Below are 22387 nucleotides of genomic sequence, written 5' to 3'. Positions count from 1 at the left end.
CAAAATGATTGGAAGAAAAAGAGGTGCAGCTTTTGAAAACAGTTCATAACAGTACTTATCCTGAGGCTCGAAAATTGCTGTCCACCTCTTCATCTCAGACATATGCTTCTGCACTTCATTACACAACTACAGTGGGAGTGCAGACAGATGTTTCTGTGCCTCCAAAAGAATTGTTCTCAAAACAAATGAAAAGCCTTTTGGTCTCCATGGTTAAAAAAGTTGATGAATGAACTTCAACACCCATCTCTGTCCCTTACTTACATTCCAATAAACCCCAAGATCCACATCCTGTGTCTGGGTACAGGCATTTCCTTAGATACATCTTCTCCCACTCCAAGATGCAAAACAATCGTTTGTGTCCTCAGTCACTGGAGTCCCCTTCCAACAGCAAAGACCTGCCCAATCGACCCAGGGCAGGATCCATGGAGGTTGATAGGCCTATTTTGAATAAGGACAATAAGAAAAAAAGACATGGTCGTAAACAGAAGGGTTCTCCACCAAATTTGCCTACACTAAATTAAAAAGGCCACCTTGATACAATGGAACTGTTGAGGTTTATGTTCTAATCGGGGTGACATCAAAACACTGATTGCTTCATACTATCCTGTATGTTTTTCCTAACAGGAAGCATTCTTTAAACCTGCTGAAACAGTCACCTTTTGGCAGTTTTTTTTGTACAGAAATGACAGGCTGTGTGATGGATGAGTGCATGGATGGGTGGCACTGTTGGTTGATCAGCATGTAGCCCACCCTGTCTTTGCCACTCAACACACCCTTGAAGGCCATAGCCATCTGTGTTTCCTTGGGTCATACCATCACTGTTTGTTCTCTCTACCTGTTGCCTGGAGAGACATATGATCAATCAGACCTTGATGCTCTCATTGAATAGTTGTTGTCTCCTTTTTTAATCTTGGGGGACTTTAATGAACATCATCCCCTCTGGGGAAATGCTGATATTGATAGGAGGGGTCGCTCTGTAGAGCGTATGCTCTCTGATCACAACCTTTCTCTTTACAATACTGGTTCTTCTACTTATTTTCCTGCACCTAGTCAGTCCTTTACTGCTATTGATCTCTCAATTTGCTTCCCTTCATTATTCTCCCATTTTTTGTGGAGGGTTGACAATAATCCACAAGGCAGTGATCATTTTCCTATAATTTTGAGAGAGACTGGCTGTGGTCAATGCCACCCAACCTGCATACCCCAGTGGAAGCTGGATCATGCAAACTGGCTGTCTTTCACTGCTCTTGCAGAACTTGATCCTGCCATCATCTGTAAGCCATTAATAGGCAACTGTGTAGCAGCAGTAACTGACTGTATTATACAAGCAGCTGCTCAATGTATTTCTAAAACCTCAACACGTTTTCTACTATATCCTCATCTGTGGTGGAATCCTGCCTGCCACATGCCATGGAATGCTCAAAAACTGGCCTGTGATTCTTTCCATAGATATTCCACACTCTCGAACCTCATTGCTTTCTAGCAGGCCCATGCACATGCTCGGGGGGTAAGACATCAAAGCTAGAAGGAATCTTGGATTAAGTACATAACCGGCATATCTTCTACCACCAGTTCCAAAGTGAGCAATACAATTCTGTCCTCCTCTCGATCTTACTCTCTGATGGCCAGGAAGTAGCTGATTCCTGGAGCATCGCCGGTACTCTAGGTGAAAGCTTTTGCTGGGTATCTAGTACTTCTGCTTTTTCAGCCATCAAGACTCGGGCAGAACAATCACCTCTTTCCTATCAAGCTGATTGTCTCTATGACTATAATCGTTCCTTTACACTGGTAGAACTCAGTCTAGCAGTACTTTAGTTGGACCTGATGATGTTCCATATGACATGACATACTATGCCATTTATCTCCTGCTTCTCTTGCTATTTCTCTGATTGTTTAACTGGATCTGACAGAGAATGTTTTTTCTTGATGCCTGGCACTAGGTTATTGTCCTACCTTTCTCTAAGCCTGGGAAAGATTCCAAGATTCCTTCAAACTACCGTCCAATTGCTTTGACGAGCTATCTCTGTAAGACCTTAGAGAAGATGGTTAATGCTCATCTTGTTTGGTTCCTTGGTTCAAACAACCTCCTCTTGCCCACCCAGTGTGGGATCTGACGACAGCTCTTCACCATGGGCCACCTAATTTGACTTGAAACGTCAACCAGAGAAGCCTTTCACAAATGACAACATCTTGTATCAATATTCTTTGACATTGAGAAGGCTTATGATACAACATGGAGGTATGGCATTTTTCGAGACCTCCATATATATGAGTTACATGGCCATTTGCCCATTTTTAGTAAAACTTTTTTAATGAACAGGAGATTCCAAGTTTGTGTGGGTTCGACACTTTCCCATTCTTTTCTCAGGGCTGTGCTTTGAATGTCACACTTTTCAGTATAAAAATTAATGCCATCACTGAATGACTCCCTCTCACTGTTGCAAACGGGCTCTATGTTGATGACTTTCATATCTCATGTCAGTCGTCAAACATGAAGTATATTGAGCGGCAGCTACAGCCTGCCCTCAATCATTTACTGAAGTGGACCACAGCAAACGGCTTTAATTTCTCTCTCTCTAAAACTGTTTGTATGCACTTTTGCCGCAATGGGGTATTCACCCTGATCTTGAACTCTGTATCAGTGAAGTTGTGGTGTTTGTGGTTCCCGAGACAAAGTTTTTGGGGCTTATCTTTGACCATAAGCTGACCTTTATACCACACATCAAGCAGCTATGGGTCAAATGTACAAGAGCACTGAACATCCTCTGTGTCCTCTCTATCACCACTTGGGAAATGGATTGATGTTCTATGCTAAAGATATATCATGCTCTTATTTGATTGAAACTCGACTATGGATCACTGGTCTATGGCTCTGCCAGACCCTCAGCCTTAAAGATGCTAGACCCCATTCATCATCAAGGACTTTGGCTCTGCACTGGGGATTTCTGCACTTCCCCAGTTCAGAGCTTATACATTGAGTCTCATGAACCTTCTTTGCACCTCTGCCATTTGCAACTGTTTTTACTATATGCTATGAAACTTCATTCCTTACCAGGCACCCCACCTGGGGTTGTGTTTTTCTTCCTTGGTGCACCATACTTTTTCAGAACAGACATTCTGCCATTGCTCCTTTTGGCCTTCGTATTCCAGGCGCAGTTGGATGAATTGGGTCTCTGCTTGGATAACATTGCTGTATTCACTGGTCACCCCAACCCACCGTGTCTTATTAAAGTCCCCAAATGTGACCTTTCTTTAAGTCGTCTGAGAAAAGCAGATATTCCCAATTGAAAGTACCATCTTTTATTTGCTGAACAACTTTTGAACTATCTTTCCATTCCTATTTATACAGATTTTTCAAAATCAGGTGACTCTTTGGACTCTGCCATGGTTTGTTGCAGTTTGGTGGTTGCATGCAGAATCCCCTCTACAGCTTCTGTGTTCACTGCTAAACTGTATGCCATTTCTCTTGCCCTGGATCACATAGAAGCTAAGCAGTACTCAAACTGCACTATTTATACTGACTCACTTAGTTCTCTACTGGCCTTGGAATCACTTCACATTGGTTCACACCCTGTTCTCACTGATATTCAAAACTGACTGGCCCATTTTTCTTTAACATCTGCTTCTATCCAGTTTTTCTGGATACTGGGCCATGTTGATATTTGCAGGAATGAGCTCGCTGACACCACAGCTAAATCTATCTGCTCTGGCACTATCACTGCTGTTCCTGTTCCATACATGGAGTATAGTTCTGTATTCAAGGCTTGGCTCTGTGCCCGCTGGCAGTCGACTTGAAGTGAGCAATACGAAAACAAGCTTTTCCAAATAAAACCTTATATTGGTCTTTGGCTGTCTTACTTCCGTAAGGATCGGAAAGAGGAAGTTGTTCTAACTAGACTACACATTGGTCACAGTTTTTTAACTCATCATTTTATTTTATCTGAAACTGATACACCAGTGTGTGGTTTGTGTAACACTCAGATCACAATAAGCCACATTTTACTTTCTTGCCATCGTTACGACCTTCAATAGTGGCACCATTTTAAACATGTTCTGTCCCAAGGTTTGTCCATAATGTTAAACAGTGTTATTGGTGATGGTGACACTGTCCATCTTAGTAATATTTTTTAGTTTTTTTAAAAGCCATTAAGTTTTTTAATTCGTACATTAAACCTTTTTTAATGTGGTTCCCCTTTTACAAATCAAAGTCCATGTAGTTAGATTTGAAATTAGAAAATGGCCATAACATTAAATAACTTGACACCGGAACTGGAAAGGCCAATTTCAGGTGACTGACGCTGCTGTTTGAACTATCCGTTTTAACTGCCCGTTAGTCATCCTGGCAAGTTATTATTAAAATTTTGCTACACGTCTTTTCAAACTTTTATTACTTTACTTTTTGAAAATGGCCATAACATCAAATAACTCAGAACCAGGACTGGAAAGGCCAACTTCAGGTGACTGATTGTGGTTTTTGTACTTGCCTGTTAGTCTTCCTGGAAGGTTATGATAATTACAATTATGCTACAGAAAGTCCTTTACAACTTCTATTACTGTAGTTTTTCTCTTAGAGTTGTAGACTTGGTGTAAACATTGGTTTTATGCTATTTATGTTTTTTAAACTTTGTTTTATTTTACCTTAATTTCCTTTTATGAATTTTACTAAATTTACTTTAATTTTACCTTTTACCAGATGTTTTTCATAGATAGCCTAGCTGCTTTGTGCCAAAAACACTAAATCAACCAACCAACCAACCAATCACCAGTAAAATAACATCATAAAATCATTTACCACCTTTTATTGAATTGACTCTGTTATACTGATAATAATGTTAAGCTAAAACTAATGTCTATACTCTTCTGTGTAATGTTTTAGTTTCTAATTAATTATGGTTGATAAAAGTTTAAGTCTTCAGTTACTAACAGTCATCTATTTTACCATTTATATTTTTAGAAAGAGGTCATTGCTGCTTTACCAAAGCTCATCAAATTAAATCCCATTGTAGTCAAGGAAGTTTTTAATAGATTGTTGGGAACACATGGTGAGTTGTTTGTGGTACTACTTGTAATGTCATCTGAAGGTAATTTTTTAATTTTTGTACAAGTTTAGTTAATTAAAAGATCATTCAGATGGCTTTACTTGATCCTAGTGACTGAAATATCATCAGCTTAAAAGAAAAATGTGATTGAATTTACTTTCTATAAAAATTAAAGTTTAATTTCCATAATTATGTTTCTCTAAAGTTACAAAATATAAGTATATGCCTGGATGTTTGACAGATGTAGATGGAGCCTTTGAACTATGTCTTGAATATGAGGGAGTTGTAGGTGGAGCTTTTGAAGTACATCTTGGGTTTGTAACAATTTTAGTTGGAACCTTTGAAGTATGTCCTGGGTATATGAGAATTTTAGTTGGAACCTTTCAGTATGTCCTGAGTAAATGATAATTGTAGTTGGAGCCTTTGAAGTATGTTCTGGGAATAAGTGAATTTTAGTTGGAGCCTTTGAAGTATGTCCTAGGATATGAGAAATTTAGTTGGAGCCTTGGAAGTATATACCTAGGTATTATGAAGTTGTAGATTCAGCCTTTGAATTATTTTTAAAAATGTGTGTGTGTGATCTGGAAATTGCTTTCATGTTTATCCAAAATTACTTAAAACATCGAACTGTTGTTACCTAGGCTTAATATTTGCAGTCTTTGCAGTTATACTTTTAGATATTCAATCAGACTATATTCACAGTTTAATTTAATTAAAAACTGTCACTAAGAATGTATGGAATTGAATATTTTCAATAAAGGCATTTGATGATGCTTATTATCATACTGTAAATGAAATGATTCTGAAACTTTATCTTGTGGACCCCAATGGGACTGTACACTGTGCTGCCACTTTTTTTTTCCCATAATTTTGTACCCTATATACAGACTACCTGAAGGGAACCTGTGGACATTGTATTGAAAAACCGTTTGCCCTAAATTATGATTATGAACATACATATTTAAAAAAGCAACAATAATTTTAAACCATTTTCTGAATAATTGTAAATAACTCGTGAGGATTTATGGCATTCCTTTTGTGTGTCATGTTCAGCTGACAGATTTTGTTTGATTGTTTGGTTTCATGATTGGTGACATTGGGGTTGCATATCTCTATAATGTTTTGTACAATCACAAAACATGTTTCTCCATGCATGATGTAAAAAGTTTATATATAATTTTTTAACAGGACTCTAATGAGAACTGGCAACCAGTGAAACACTGTTTTTATTGTTTTTTTTCTGACTGATGTGTTAGAAGCTCAGGAATGAAATAAAGTTTTGTAATTAGATAAAGTACAGATACTTTTACATAAAGTAATTTTTGTGAAGGTTTTAATCTGTTTGTTTTTTATAATTTTGAAATTGGATATCAACTATTTAATTATTTTTTCCTCCAACTTTTGAGGCAGAGTTGAAACTTTGGGTGATCTGTTAAGTTGTTCCTATGTTTAATATTTTTTTTTTATTTTGGATTGTTTTATAGGCTTTGAAATAGTTTTGTTTCCACCTTACAAAATCTCAATGTTTTCAATAGTGATATCTGTTCCTACAGATCATTATCTTTTATGTGTCTCTTTGGATATTGGACTCTTATTGATCTTTCCAGTGAAAAATTAAGATTTAAGTTTTCACACTTCCAACAGCAGTTGTTTCTAGATTGGTTTTAAATAATTCATTTTAACAAGAAAACACACTTTTTAAATTTTCCTTTACAGCTGATGCAGGAACTAGCTTTACCAGCCCTCTAACACCAGCTGAGCTCTTAATTGCTCTACATAACATTGACCCTGCAAAATGTGATATGAAGACCATTATTAAAGGTTTGTGATTTAATTTATTATTATCCTAATCTAATGTAATAAAAAATCTGAGTTATTAAAATTCATATCATAACCATTATTAAACTTGGGAAAAAACCAAAAACATTAACCTTTATGGGATTATCAGAGTAAGTTATGTCAACCTTGTTTGGTTTCTTCTCACAATTAAAATTCTTATTCCAGTAGTATTAAATTCAGTTAACATAAGTTGGATTAGTATTTGTATTATATTTTTGATTGTGAATTTTCAGAACTTTTGTCATTAAATGCTGTTTTTAAAGTAATTTCAAAATATAATTTCTTTTATCTTAGATTGTTTTTTGTTGTGTGCCTGAAATCATATAAATTTATCAAAAGATTATTTAATCAGTAAAAGTATAATTGACATAAATGTATGTCAAAAGAATACTAACTTTTTACTATTAAATGATATGAAAAAACAAAGAAAACCAAGCTTATTCTAATATTATTGATCAGAAAAGTTTTATTTTATATATCCAATGAGTTCTAATTTGTTTTATTTTCTTTGATTATTTCTTTTTGTTATTTATCAACTTATGTTTTTGATCAAGCTTAATGTCTTTCTAACAGTTATCATATGTTGTACAGCTAAGTTATTATACTTCTATCATTTGTGTGAGTAAAAATAAATTTACTAGTACACAAAAGTCTTCGTTATCTATGTATTTTGCCTTTGCAGAACTCCTAGCTTATTTCACTTACTAACCTTAAACATCCTCACTTGATACCTCTTCATGTAAGAATACTTCTATGGTTTTAGAACAGACATAATAACACAAGAAGGTTATTGCGAATGTCATGATTGTTATACTATGAAATATACCCAGGTTTGTGGCTTGTTCCTAACTTTTGTAGACTGTGTATTAGAATCCTTTGTTCTCTACTATAAAACCTAGTTTTTTTCTTATAAACCATGCACAGCTGTTAAACCCCCCCCCCCCCCATCCCTTTATTTACTTTACCTGATGTACACAGACAAGAACCTTTTCTATATTGAAACAAAACTTAGATAAACGTGTTTCTGTGAACTGAGATTAGTTACTGTATATATTGTTTGGAATGCTTATTTCAGTTATTTAGTTACAAAAAAAAAATGTTTGTTAAATGATATTAATATCAATTATAGGCTATTCTATTAAATTAATCCAAAATTATTTGTTTTTTTAAAAGCAGTTTGTTACGTATTTTCATAGTTTTGTTAGTTTTTGACAACATAAAAAAAAAAAAAAAAAAAAAATGTTCCAAGCATTGTTTTTACCCTCATGCACTTCTTCTATCAGTGGAGCCCTCATTGGCACAGTGGTATGTTTACAGATTCACACCAATAAACTGGGTTTCGATACCTGTGGTGGGAGTAAAGCACAGATGGCCCATTGTGTAGCTTTGTGTTTAATTTAAAACAAACAAAAACAAATCTGCAAATGCTGATATTTTGGTCTAGTGAAATGTACTTCATACAGATTACTATTGACATTGCAAATCATTTAATTTTAGTAGTAGTACAACATGTTTGTTATATACTGTTAACCCCTTCAGAAAAATTTAAAAGAAATTTCAATGAGCAAATGATTTGTCAGCCTAACCAGTAACTTTAATTATTTTCTAAAACTTATTATTGACCATATAAATTTAGGTTAGTTATTTGTTTTGTATTACAGGAACTGTCTATGTATTTCACATTTATCATGTGGTTTTCCAGAGTTCCATAAAGATTAACTTCATTTGAATTTCTGCTAAGAACAAGAGTGCCATAAAAACAACATAATTGTTCTCTACTATTCATTTTATGGGGCCCTTCTTTTATATGGTACAAAGCTTCAATAGTAATAGCATTGAATAAATGTAATGTTATGGTAGTTCAACTTTTGGCACTTCCGGTAAGCAGGACCAAACCTGGGATCTCTTGCATGAGAAGAACTAATCTAAATGGTGAACCCTCTCAGCAGTTGTACATATGCCACCTATTATCAACTCAAAGTACCAGTCAAAAATGGAGAGATGTATACAGTGTTAAAACAACTCAGTTATAAGTGTTTTAGCTATCAACTCTTGCCTAATAAAACACTACTTGAATTCATGTTTATATCTTTCAATGTTTTAGCTACAGGCCTGTGCTTTGCCCAGAAGCAGATCTATACCCAGGAGGTTTTGGCTGTTGTTATGCAGCAGTTAATGGAACAAAGCCCACTTCCAACACTGTTAATGAGAACAGTGATTCAGTCCTTGTCCCTCTATCCTCGTTTAATTGGCTTTGTTATGAACATCCTTCAGAGGTTGATTCTGAAACAGGTAAATCAAATATTTTGTTACAACTAAATATCTAATGTAAATATCAATTTCTAATGCTAATACTTCTTTTATTTTACAGATAGATGTTTTGATACAATAATACTTTATTAGATAGCAATAGTTCTTGAACAGATACATTGTTCTTCAGTTTTGTAACCAGCATGTGACATTGACATTAGAGAGAGTTATAGTAATCATAATTAATTAATTTACTACTTTTATCTAAATACTTTTTTTCTCTCCTAAACTATGGGTTTTAGGCATTTAAAAAGAATACAAGGAAGTAGCATACTCAGTTGAAAAATGTCTGACAGAAGTTGAAGCCTGTACTTTTGTCATGTTTAAACTTTTTAGTTTTTTAATATCAAACTTGTTTGTCAAAAAATAGTTTATATGATTTGTACACTTTTCAGAGTTTCTGGAATGCTCTTTAATTTGGACTTTTTAATTTTAATGCCTAGAAGAACAGACTATAAAACTGTCCTGATAAAAACTGTAGAATTTGTCATATAACTGAAAATTATTGATTAAGTGAACTTTCTTGTTGTTGTTACTCTCAGTTAAAGATATTGGAAGCATACTTGTACACTGACCAATACATGATAGTGAAAAGTGAATAATGTGGCATTCTTGGATTATACATTGCAGGAAAACTGTAACTTGAAATGTTGCAGTTGATTTTATTTAACAGCTAAACAAGGAACCTTTGTATAATGTGCATTTTAACAACAGTCTTGTGGACTGTGGACAATGCATTTCATGTACAAGTTATTTATTACCACAAGTCTTTGACCATTTTCCAGCAGAAGATATGAGGAATGAATTCTTTGGATAGCCTTGCACATCATTTACAAGTTATTTTGTCTTATAAACAATAGAGTAGAAAAAGATTACAAGTCTATGCTCAATGCTAAAAGTTGTGGTCTGCACAAAGATCAGTGGGTCTTTATAAATGGTGCAGATTTTTAGTGTTGGAAAATTGTTGTCAAGATTTTGTAATCTGTTCCACTGCTCTCCATTCCAAATATATGGTTTCATCAAAGAAAAAAGAGAGGAGCATTTTCTGTAAAATTCTGTAAGTCTAGATGGCATGAAATATACCAGAGCACTTATTTTGTGGTCACACATCTGTACCTCTATCAAAGTGTAGATACAGGCTAAAAGACACCAAATCCAGACAATTGGATATTCTGTAAGGTACAGAGCAGTCCATTACTAGCTTACTTTGCAAAGCTAGCATTTTTGGGGGGCATTGCTACCTGAATTACATCTATCTTTAAATATAAGAAACTGATAATTCAGTACTGCTGTATGTTGTCCCAAATTTGTCATCTATCACTAAGAACTTGCTTGACAGGTTCAGCCAAGACATGAATGTGTATAATTCTAGCTTCACTAAAACCATGCATGTTTGATCCAGGAAATAAAAAGATTTTAAATATTAGCAACTCACGTGAGGATGAAACCCTCTGTTACTATGGCACTTGGGTAAGAGATATCAGGGAGGAATTTAAAAACTTTAATCTCAAGTAGATGGAGACAAAGCTCACCATCAGTATGGCACTTATCAGGAGAGGTCAATGAGGAATGTGAAACTTTGATCACAAAACAGATGGAGCTGACATCTTGTGGTTTGAGATTTTTTTCTCTGAACAATTTCTGTTTTCAATTAACAAAGAAGTTGAAACGAAAAACATGTTTCAAAGAAGAGTAATTTGTGATCATGTCAGGTAAACTATTAATCTAATACATTTTGTTATGGGCAAAAAGCTGTTGATGACAGAGGCCAGTAATAAACAGGAGTATTGTATGTATCTTGATGAGAAGAAAAGAGAACAAATAGACCAGTAAGAGAGGGGTTTAAAGATTGAAATAATTAGAAAATAGTTTGAGTGAGAAAGAGATACAAAAACATATTGAAATGATGTTTGCCAGTGCAGATGAAATAGCAAGTAAAGCTGAGAAACCAGAGGAATTAAGAAACATTCAAATGTTGTTTAGTTAACAATTTGTTATCAAGAAAAGTTTTTACTCTTTATTTTATTTTGATGATGCTTATGATCCTGGTAAAATACTGTAATTAGAATAATATTATTTTGTTTTCTGTATTGAAAGTCAGTTAACTGACTAAACAAAATAGAAACAGTACATTATTAATATGAAATTTGTGATAAAGATTGAATAGAGTGCATTTATAACTACATTGCTTTGGTTGTTTCAAAATATCCACATTGTTATTATAAAAGTATTAAACTAGAATTCAAATATGAATTTGGGGGAGAGAAATGTCTATGAAATGAACAAAAAAAATTTCACAGCTTGAGAGTGTTTGAACTATTTGTGTTTCTAATTTTTTTAAAAAGTCCATTTCATCCAATATTTATTAGTTTTATACTAAGAAACATAAGGTTCACATCAAAACACTTTCATTAATCTGGCATTATTTTTGCTGAATAGATCAAGGCTGTACATTTTAACTTCATGTTCTTCTAATTCTATAGGTGTGGAAACAGAAAAAAGTATGGGAAGGATTTATCAAGTGTTGTCAGAGAACCAAACCCCAGTCTTTCCAAGTTCTGCTACAGCTTCCACCCCAACAGCTACTTAATGTGTTTGAAACAAGCCCAGAACTCCAAGATCCTCTTCTTCAGCATGTTCTCTCTTTCACTGACCACCAGGTTGTCTACAAACACTTTAAGCATCTCTCTGTAGTTACATATTTATTACACTTGATTATGATGACAAGCAAATTTGTCTAAAGGCTGTAATTTGTCTTGTTTTTTTTCCATCTTCCTTTATAGATGTTTTAAAAATATATTTATTAAAACATACTCTCTGTTTCTTTACACTTTTTAGGGCTTTTTCAGTTCCACAGAGATAAACTTGAAGGGTTATACAGGAGTTCTCCCATTTATGTTGATCAGAGATAAAGTTGTTAAGAAATTAGAGAACATTATCCAAAATAAGTTAATTCTAGTTTGATGGTATTTTTGTTAGCATGTGCCCAAAACAAAAAATTCAAACCATGAGCCTTGGTTTATATTGTTATTATGGCAACAAGTGGTGCTCTGTGCAGGTATTTTTCTACTCTTTGGAGTCAAGTTAAAGCCAGACTTCCTGCACTTTCTTTGGTCACAGTTGCATGTTGTCCATCCTATTGGCCAGTATTGAGCAATACTCCCTGTGATTTTGTTTGCATAAAATTTGCCAAAAAATCCTTAAATATAAAAGCTCTTTATTGTGTTTCAAACCTGTATGTAATTGTTAGCACCATTTCTCAAAAATGACTGTATGAATGCAGATAAAAGTTGGTGTAAGTGTAGCATAGGTTTGTACTGTGACCAACCCAAGAGAAGTTATTTTTGGAGTATCAAGGTCAAGAAAAAAAATCATACCTCTTACTCCTATCACCACAGATATCCTTTATTGCACATGACACAAAGTTTTAGTGTCTTACATTCAAAATTTTACTAAACTACTTTTTGTGTATGTTTTATCAATTAGAATAGCATAAAATCATAGCTAATAATTCATACTTTAATAGTATATACGTTTTAAGTTCTTAATTCTGCTAGGCAGTATTATAAACAAATTCTGAATTTCTCCTAGTGTGACACACATTTTCTCTTAGCATGTGATCTTCTCTATTTTATCCACCACCCCTAAAAAAAGTGTGAAATTAAATGTAGATCACTCTCCATAAAATAATAATTGTTCAGATAAACCAAATTTTAGAAAGTCTTTCATCTTGCTTAGTTACTGAGCTATCAAATAGAAAATCAGACCCCTCCTGCCACACCTACCTTTCAAATTTTCTTTCATAATTTGTAAATAGTGCTTCTTATGTTTAATTATATATTACGTATAGCTAATAGAAAGTCAAAGTTTTCATGTATTAAATGATGTATGACATCACATTCCTAAGAAGTAAATGTCAGGTTCACTCAGGGTACCAGCATCATTCCTGTGAGAAAGTTAACAACTAGCTTGGATAAACTTGTAACAACTTTTATCACAGAGTTATAAAGCTAGAAAAATGTTGAGAGATTGAGAATATGTCTACTTTTTGCATGTTTTTAACCTGTGTAGTTTGGTACAATATTTAATTAAATAATTATTAAGTGCTTTAGTGGCATTACTATAAAACATTTAGGGTTAACTCTTCAATAATCAAGAGCAAGAAAAAAGAAGATTGGTTAAGTGTTTTATTTCTTGTTTTTCATATTTATTCTGTATGTATAATTATAAAAATAACTAAAATGTAAAAATAGGGATCATTTTAGGCTAGTTAAGATTAGATTAGTTAAAATAGATAATAATAGTATTATAATAAAATTATTTCACAAAGCATACATTTGAGCAGCTTGTAGTACCTCATGAGCTGCACATTTTCTGAGTGGTTTAAAACTTATAATGACACAGATAGTAGTTAGACATGGTTTAAAGGGCAATAAATGATAAAATTTAATTATAAATAGATATATGCTGTTACAAACTTAGAGCTACTTACAGTAAATGAATGTAGTTTCATATTACAATTTGAAGTCATTCTAAAGTGAAAACAAGGGGGTAATTTAATTTTTTTGTGATTATGAAGTCAATCAAATTGATAATTTACATTTAAGAGAGAGAATAGAGAAAATACTACATAAGCTATGAAGTTTTACTGATAAAAATGTTTGAAATGTATTTAGGAGGTTTTTGAGATGAAGAAATATATTTGTAATTTTAACATTAAAATATGGACACAGTTTTCTTATTTTTTGAAAACTAAATATGATTAACATTACATGACACAGATATGTACTCTGCTGAGTTTTTTTCTAGTTTTTATGTCTTTATGTTGGGTTAGGTTAAGTTTGGATATCCTACATTCAATCTCCAGGAGTAGGAAAATAATGTCAGATTTACATTGATCTGCCTAACTTTGTACTTTCTAGGAACATATCTTTGATGTAACTGGGTAAGCTACTGTAATGTTAAAATTCAGAATATATTCTGTACAATAAGCACAATACACAGTCAGTTGTGCTTTGTGTTTAAGAACAAGTGACTTGTACATTCTAACTTTAAATTTTGTTCTATATTTTTTTAATTTTAAGATTACTTATCATAAGATCATTAAATTTTAAATAGTAAACAGTGCTGATGTTAATCTCTTCAGTATAAGGAACCTGTTACTGTTGATTGGATAAATAATTCAAGCAAAATTATCCATTTCATCTGAGCATGGTTGGACCTCCAAGATTATAGCAATATGGGCTGCCTAATTATTGTATTCCTAAAGAAATGTTTTCATTTTCAGAAATTGTTGATTTATTTTTGTAGATATTAATCTTTAATATTAAAACAAGACTTGTATATTTCTCTTAACAACTATGTTTTTATTATTATGTAATATGTTTTCATTTTCAACAGTTGAAGTGTCGTTTATCAACAACTTGATTTATCTGTTATTACAGAAAGCTCACATTCCTCAGGCCATCATGAATATTTTGTTTGGTTCAGAAGGTCAACAACAAGAAGAACCTGTAAGTCGTGTTAATTAAAATCAAATGATATGTTTTACAGCAGTAATAGCTGAGAAAGAAATATGTAGTCAAGATTATAATTATAACAAATAGTTATTTGTTAATGTTTGAGCAAAAATTAATATTGCCATTTTCATTATAAAATGTTTCTAAAATAGTTAAGGTTTTTTACACTTAATTTCATTTTTTTTTGGTTAAGTAGAGAAAATTAGGGGCCATTTTTGTACTACACCTTGAATTTGGTGTGTGAAATATAGTTCTTAAAAAATATGGTGGCTTGCCATAACCAGGCAGTAAGGTAACTTGACTTGCAATCTGAAGGTCATGAGTTTGAATCCATGTCCCACCGAATATTGCCCTTTAAGCCATGAGAGTATTGTAATGTTGCAGTCAGTCTTGCTTTTTGTTGATAAAAGAGTAGTCCAAGAGTTGTCAGTGGGTGGTAATGACTAGCAGATGGCTAGTGTAGATAGTTCTTATATAGCTACAAAATGTAAAATGAACAATTCAGTTCTGGTAAATACTTTTTAACATTATTAAAAACATGGCTTCTTCTACCAACACAGTATTAGTGCATTACAGGCTTTTAATTGTTAAATGTACTTTTATGTTCAAACCAGAAATATAACATCTTGTTATACTAAACTAACATAGAGAGTATATCTTTACTAAATAAATTTAATATAAAACAGTAACATATTAAGGTAGTATTTAAATTTAATTGTTATCTCAATTTTTAAGATACATACTTTACAATACGTTATTAAGAAGTTATATTTCTACTTTATAACAAGAACTTGACTGGTTGGTAGTTACTTTAAGAGAAATGCTTTAAAAATGTATACCAAAAAATAAAAAGGACTACAGGAAAATATCTAGTTTTAAAACTGAACATTCATAAATATGATGTTTACAAGACCCAGTGTTCTTGTGATAAAATATAAATTATCCAGACTGTTAGAAATTGAAAGTTAAGAATTCAAGAACATCAGAATAACCTTGAAAAAATTTCATGATTCTGTGTTGGCTGAGCAACACACAAATACAGACCATGAAAACTTATGGCAGAAAACTGTGTTGCTCTTTATCTGTTCCTGTATTAAAAACTGAATTTTTGTAAAAAACAAACAGAAGTATTTAAACTTTTATATATTTTATACCAAGACTCAAGTCTTGCAGGTTTTATAACAACATTTTGAAACTGTGTATTTATATTATTATGTAGAATTCCTTAATCTCATTCATATATAGGACCTCCATGTCTGTTTATTGTGAAATGTATTATTATATCTTTTTCTCTTTGAATTGTATGTGTTTGTATAACATATTATGGAAATTAGAAGGTACCTAGAACTATTTTTAAGCTATCTGAATTTTTCTCCCATGAAGTTAGACATGCATGTTTAACTATCTGAAACTTATAAGGTCAGCTTGCTTATGTCTCTTTGCATAGAATTTGTATTAAAAGCATTCATTGCACCACAAAACACTGCATGATGACTTTGTATTATAACACTAGAGCTATAGAAATGTGTTTTATGTTGTTTTTCAATACTATTTGTCAGTAAAAAAAAGAAAGGTACATTTGATTGTGATTTTTATGTTTTACCACTAATCATTGTTTTTAGATCATCAAGTAATATTAGTTTATTTCTTACATATTAATTTACTGTGTGGAATTTACATCAGTTATTTTACCTCACATAGAACTTAAGTAGTGATTGTATACTTTAATTACTCTATACAGTCCATAAACAGATGTCTTATTGGTGCTGTGATCACTAGTATTTATTTCTATGCAGGGTACATCTTCTCTCTCCAATGTGAGCTTGACACCACAGGAATCTTTGATAACTTTACAAAACAATGAGCCTCCTCCTCCAGGTCATGAGTCAACCTTACCACTGACTCTCACTATCAAAACTGAGGCAGATTTCTAGAATGTGAAAGTTGAAGATGATGATGTGATATCTCGTTTTGTGGAGCTAAGATTTCAGTATCGACACTTGAAATTTAGGCTCTTTATCACAAGTTGAAACTGTAAATGTTTTGTACAGATGAAACAGTAATTTCATTAATGAATAAAATATTTGTTTTCTTTCTTTAGAATTTTTCTACCATTCTTATGTGTGTCTTACAGTAAATTTTCATTTCACTCTTTCATATTCATAGATATAAAATCCATACAGCATAAAATCTTGTCTGTAATACACTACTTCTATCTAAAAACTTTCAATACTGTGTAATATCTTTAAAGTATTCATCATACCTGTATTTTTAGAGCCACAAACTCTCATTTATTGCACATACTTCTCTGTTCTTTCTCCGAGAATATTATAAGAAATCACTTAGATCAGTAGTAAAATACTTAGATCTTTAAGTTTCGGTTTGCCTGTAACAAAAATACCAATTTACAAAAACCAATAAAATTTTCACTCTTAAAGTTAATACGCACAAAACTGATCAAAATATACAATTAACTGACTAGTTATCAGCTTTTGTAACATCATTAAAACGCTGTTGTGTTTATTATGAGCCATGTAAAACATGTAAACAAAATACTGTTTTGATCTGAAACCATGAAAATTTTGAAGAATATAATAAGTTGACAAAGTCTGCATCTTAGTGATACATGTTCGTTGTGTCTTGTGTTGTTGTTTGAATATTTGTTAAGTGTCTACATAAATTTTCAGGGCATTAAAAAGATTATTTGAACATTTGTCATTGTGTTTGTGAATCAAATCTGTATGATACACATTTGTAATGAAAGAAGTATTTATTAAGTGCTGCAGAATCTCTTGAAAACTGGATAAAGACAAAAAGAGCATACATTAATTTCTTTCATAATAAAAGTATTCAGGTTAGATGTTTCAACTCAGAATTATGGTTACAAAATAACAGTTGTTCAGTAAACTAGCATACAGCAGTTGATTTGTAGTTTATATTCATGTCAGGTCTCTGATTGTAGGAACTGTAGTGGAATATTTTGGCAATGAAATCCAACACATTGTTTTTTAACATAAACTATTTAAAGGTGATTACTGTATTTAATAATATGACAGATTAAATCTCTAGTGCACACGTTTTAGATTTTGATAAAAAATAAGAAAACATTGCATGTTGTAAACATGATTTTTCATAACATGTTTGATGAGAGCCAGATCTTCAACTTGCATCAGTTAAATCATTGTTGATACATTACCAGTTGGTAACAGCATGTGCTTAATGAGTTTTCTTCAAAAGAAATCAGTCACATTACAAAAATGTGGCATTTATTTTTATAAATGCCAATATCACAGTATCCAAAAAAAAACTTAGCACAATAGTTGAATACCACAATGATTAAAAATCTGTTCATGGATGTATATGAGTAATATTATTAGGAACTCTAAATTCAAAGTTTAGTACCACTAGGGTATTGACTTTGGTACAAACTTGGGAGTTTTCAAAAGAATAATGTTATGAAATCATCCTTCATAAACTGATTTATGCTGTTTCAAAGACTTTGAAGCAATTTATGTTTTCGAATTTCATAGTAAATTAGTGTGTGCAACCGAAAACAACAATCAGTTTATAAAAAGAGTATAGATTGGTAGTGATTAATTTTAAGTACACTTGTTATTAGTTGACAAGCAATACAATAGTTACAATTCGTTAGATGGAGAACAACAGCTTAAAATGTCAGTAAAGTGTTTAAGATGTGTAGTGTGAACAATAATAAGGTATTAATATAACTATATCAAACGTCAACAAAAATTCCATTAGTTGTAAATAACTAAAAAATATGATGTGATATGTTAATTTGAAACATAAATTCTTAAATTCAGTCAAACTAAATGTAACAAACTCTTGCTGAATCTTTGTGGTACCACGTCAGTAAAAATTGCAAAGCAAGAACCTTTTATTTCAGATACTAAGTTGAAAAATGTATACAAAGAAAGAACGTCAACTATTTATTGTTTATTGAAAATTAAACTAATTAAGGGCAATATTCCATTATATATAATAGTTTTTGTCAAGGAAAACTGATAGTTATATCTTACTATTTCTAATCTAAAAGCCATTAAGAATTGTTAATTAGTTTATCTTTGTGTGACGTTTAGCTAGTTTGAATAATAACTTTAAAGTGTGGTATTCATTAAAAGCCTGGATTTACAAACGTTTTAACTAGATTAATACATTCTGTAAAAAAACTGAATGTAAATGCAATGTTAGGGAGTAACCTTTTATGTTCGTCGTAAGGAAGTAATAATTTTTACCGAGTGAAAACTAATTCATTTTCAGTGAATAAATCTTAGTCGTTGACTCACATTTTTGTAGTGATAGGTCAGTAGGAAGATTTTAATTTCTAAATTTGTCTATGGGATTATCATGCATTAGTATTTGGCATTCTTAAATATTTTCTTAAATCAGAGTAAATCTGTATAGAATGTTATACAATTGTGTTCACGATTCATATTTTCTTTGAAATGAGGGAACTGGATTAGAATAACCCAATTGCAGTAATAAGTTTATTCTCTGTACATGCACGATATAATACAACTATCCTGGAAACATAGATCTTTGAATATTAAGTAGTTCCCTGTGTTACAAATTAATATTTTTTGTTACGTGTGATGTGGTTTCTTTATGATAATTTTCCAAGTTTTTTTATTTTCAGTTTTTTATACTGAACATTTTTTGTTAATTAATCTTTATATGGCATTTTTATTCTACTTTATCAATACTATTATTATAATTTCCCTTCCTGAGCCATTGTGTTTATTCACACAATAAGACTGAACTAATATTAGCTTAGAAGAGCGAGAATCATTCGAAAAGTTGAAATCAACGCTCGCGAAAGCAAATATACTTGGTTATTTTAATATAAAGGTAAACTAAAATATGGTTGCCAGGCTTAGACTATGATTCATAGTATTATTGCAGAAGTTGTCACCAGAGTTAACATATCATAAACACCTACAAAGACTAGTTAGTCTTATTACTATGACATTGTGTTATGGCTAACTTATAATGGTTATTAGTATGCCTGTTATTTTCAGTTGACTATATATCCGTACTGATAGAGATAGCAAAATCGATTACAACTGAGAAATTTGTTTTTGGCCAAGTGAAATCGTTTCTTTTCCAAAGATTATTTTTTCTGGTTTTCAATTTATCAACGAAAACTTTAAGCAGACCAGGCAGCAGCCAAAAAAACATCTTGTTACAATAACTTTTAGGCTTTTTAAACTTTAACTTGCATTTCAAAGGTTGTTTCTAGATATGTAAATAGACTTGCAGTAGTGTGTATAAATCATTATCACAATGCATAATAAATTACATGTATAATCTGCTTATAGCTATGGTGAGTGTAAGTGCCAGTGAGCACCAATTTTGGTGAATTATAAGAAATACTTACATGTGATTAATAATTTCCATAAATTATAGCAAAACTAGTACAAAGCCCAATCTCTGATAACCTGGTTTTCAAAAATTTCCTTGGGGATAGGGGGACATGCCTTAACATTGGCATATTTTGAATGCCAAATTGTTCTTTGTACAATATTCTGAGTTGCATAACCATTAAAAACTGCTTCCTTCGTATACAGAGAAGTGGAAACGTTTAGTACAGGCTGGTATCTGTTACTTCTGTAATTAGCTAATAGTTTTCTTTCAGATCAGTTTGGATGCAATGAGTTACTCAATTAAATTTTCCTTACTCTCGCTACATACGGGGCTAGGACACGTTAACTGCTCATTAAATAGGTTTTGTTTAAAAAAATATAGCTGTTATTTTACTAATGATGTCTCACAATAGCCAGCCTTTGTTGTTTTGTTTTTCTCTGTTGACAAATCTTGTAAAGATTCGGATCCCCCCTCGTGTATAAGTGTGAGTGACTTAAAGGCTGAAGTAGTTTGATGTAAGAAAGTTATTGGTTTTTGTTTACGGTGTTTTAGTTTTTGATATTAAAAACCCTATTATTCAGGGTTAAACAGACTTTTTACTGGAATTTGTCTTCTTTTTAAGATTTCGGATCAAAATTTTAGGTAATTTGGCTAAGACATTGTTAACTTCTTGGTTTTGTAAAGATTTTGAGTGTATTGCCCTAAATATAATAGTGTGGGGTTATTTTATATTATAGTTTCACTTTCTTTTAGTTTACGGGGAGGAACTCAAATGAGACTAGTGAGAAACCAATAAAGAGTTCTTTTATATGTCCTTTTCTCTATCTTACCAGTCAAACACACATTCAGAACAAACATTTGTAATTGTTTTGTTTTAGTGTATTGTGCTTGTTAATTAAAGACTGTGGTATTGCATTTTTGTGTGTTGACTCCTTCTTTGTGACGAACTTGTACGCTACAATACAATTTTTTTTTTTTTTGTCTGGCCACTTGTTAGGTAAACCATATAAATTCTCTTCTAAGTTAAAAGCATTCTCATCCACAGTTTTATCTTCGAGGTTTACTTGTCAGCATCTGAATGCCAGAACTAGTTTGATGAACCGGTAGAAGTTTACTAACAAATCAAGATATTCATCTATTCACAGTACAAAATAAAAGGTAAAAATGAATTACAACAACCATCTATCTAAAATAAACTCAGAACCTTAACGGATGTTCCTTTTTCTTGACATTTGCTACTGAATACGACCCCCTTCTGCATAGTGCTAATGATCTCCATAGTGCACCACGAATTCGTAGTCAGTGTAGCAGTCTCTTTTATTATGGCTCGGCATAACCAGATGGTTGAGGCACTCGACTCCTTATCTGAGGATCGCGGGTTCGAATTCCCATTACACCAAACGTGCTCACCCTTTCAGCCGTGGGGGCGAAATAGTGTAACAGTCAATCCCACTATTCGTTAGTAAAAGAGTTGGCGGTAGGTGGTAATGACTAATTGCCTTCCCTTCTATTCTTACACTGCTAAATTAGGGTCGACTAGTGCAAATATTCCTCGTGTAGTTAGTGCGATATTCAAAATAAATAAACTCTTTATTATATGTGAATCGCCTGTTGTTTTTTTATATTATTATTGAGCCACAACTGCTCAACCGAATAACCTGTCTGGTCCCTAGATACATTGGCATATTTACCCAAGAAATTAGTAAGTTGCTTTCACTTAATTTGGTCTAAATTTCTGCCAAAAACATAAATCTTAAATCGTAAAGTTACACGATGCATTACCTGTGCAGTGCGGGCATCATAACCCGAATTTCAGTACTACAAACTATAAAGTTTACAGCTGAGCCACTGGAAGACATATATATTTATAACAATACTTCATGTGAGTTAATGGTTTCCTGAGGCGGACGCAAATGATTTAAAGAGAATATATAAATATTATTTACTTACGTATTATTTTTACTTCCAGTAGTTCAGTTTTAATCCACCACGTTCCTCATAACACTAACAGTGATCCAACAACCATTTATGTCAGTCGAAGATTTAGACCAATATCAGTATTTGTGAAATTCATAGCTTTTTTTTGTGTGTGTGTGTGTGTGTGGCAAATGTCGAAAGAAATTATTCAGAACTCATCTGAAGCTTAAATGAAAGAATGCTAACAACTTAGCAAAGCTGAACGGTTGTTCGTTTAACAGTATAATAAAATAATTTTAAAACTATGTATTTTTCCATTCTAAGTATTTCTACAACTAAAGGAGATCTACTCATTACAGAAAAATGTATCCTTTTTCATAC

At 32.4% G+C, this 22387-nt stretch overlaps 2 protein-coding genes across 7 annotated transcripts in view; both read left to right on the top strand.

Moving 5' to 3' along the window:
• Sym (symplekin scaffold protein) overlaps positions 1-16807 on the top strand; it is a 76889-nt gene extending 60082 nt beyond the window's left edge. For all 5 annotated transcript variants that reach the window (XM_076456591.1, XM_076456587.1, XM_076456588.1 and 2 more), the window contains exons 28-33: positions 4955-5042; positions 6756-6860; positions 8983-9170; positions 11672-11848; positions 14633-14701; positions 16504-16807. In XM_076456591.1, coding sequence (XP_076312706.1) covers positions 4955-5042; positions 6756-6860; positions 8983-9170; positions 11672-11848; positions 14633-14701; positions 16504-16641 — 765 coding nt within the window. In that variant the 3' untranslated portion in view covers positions 16642-16807. The remainder of the gene's footprint in view (positions 1-4954; positions 5043-6755; positions 6861-8982; positions 9171-11671; positions 11849-14632; positions 14702-16503) is intronic.
• A 5288-nt stretch (positions 16808-22095) lies between these two features.
• LOC143226077 (AP-4 complex subunit mu-1-like) overlaps positions 22096-22387 on the top strand; it is a 38848-nt gene continuing 38556 nt past the window's right edge. Inside the window, exon 1 of one of the 2 annotated variants that reach the window (XM_076456536.1) lies at positions 22096-22371. Coding sequence is in view for 1 of the 2 variants with exons in the window: in XM_076456533.1 (XP_076312648.1) it covers positions 22311-22371 (61 nt within the window). In the remaining variant the exon portion in view is untranslated. The remainder of the gene's footprint in view (positions 22372-22387) is intronic. The other variant, XM_076456533.1, reaches the window with a different exon arrangement.

Source organism: Tachypleus tridentatus, chromosome 9 (genome assembly GCF_004210375.1).
Source record: "Tachypleus tridentatus isolate NWPU-2018 chromosome 9, ASM421037v1, whole genome shotgun sequence".
Classification (NCBI taxonomy): Eukaryota; Metazoa; Arthropoda; class Merostomata; order Xiphosura; family Limulidae; genus Tachypleus; species Tachypleus tridentatus.
Note: the sequence above shows the minus strand (reverse complement) of the source record. Positions and strands in the feature narration are given on the sequence as shown.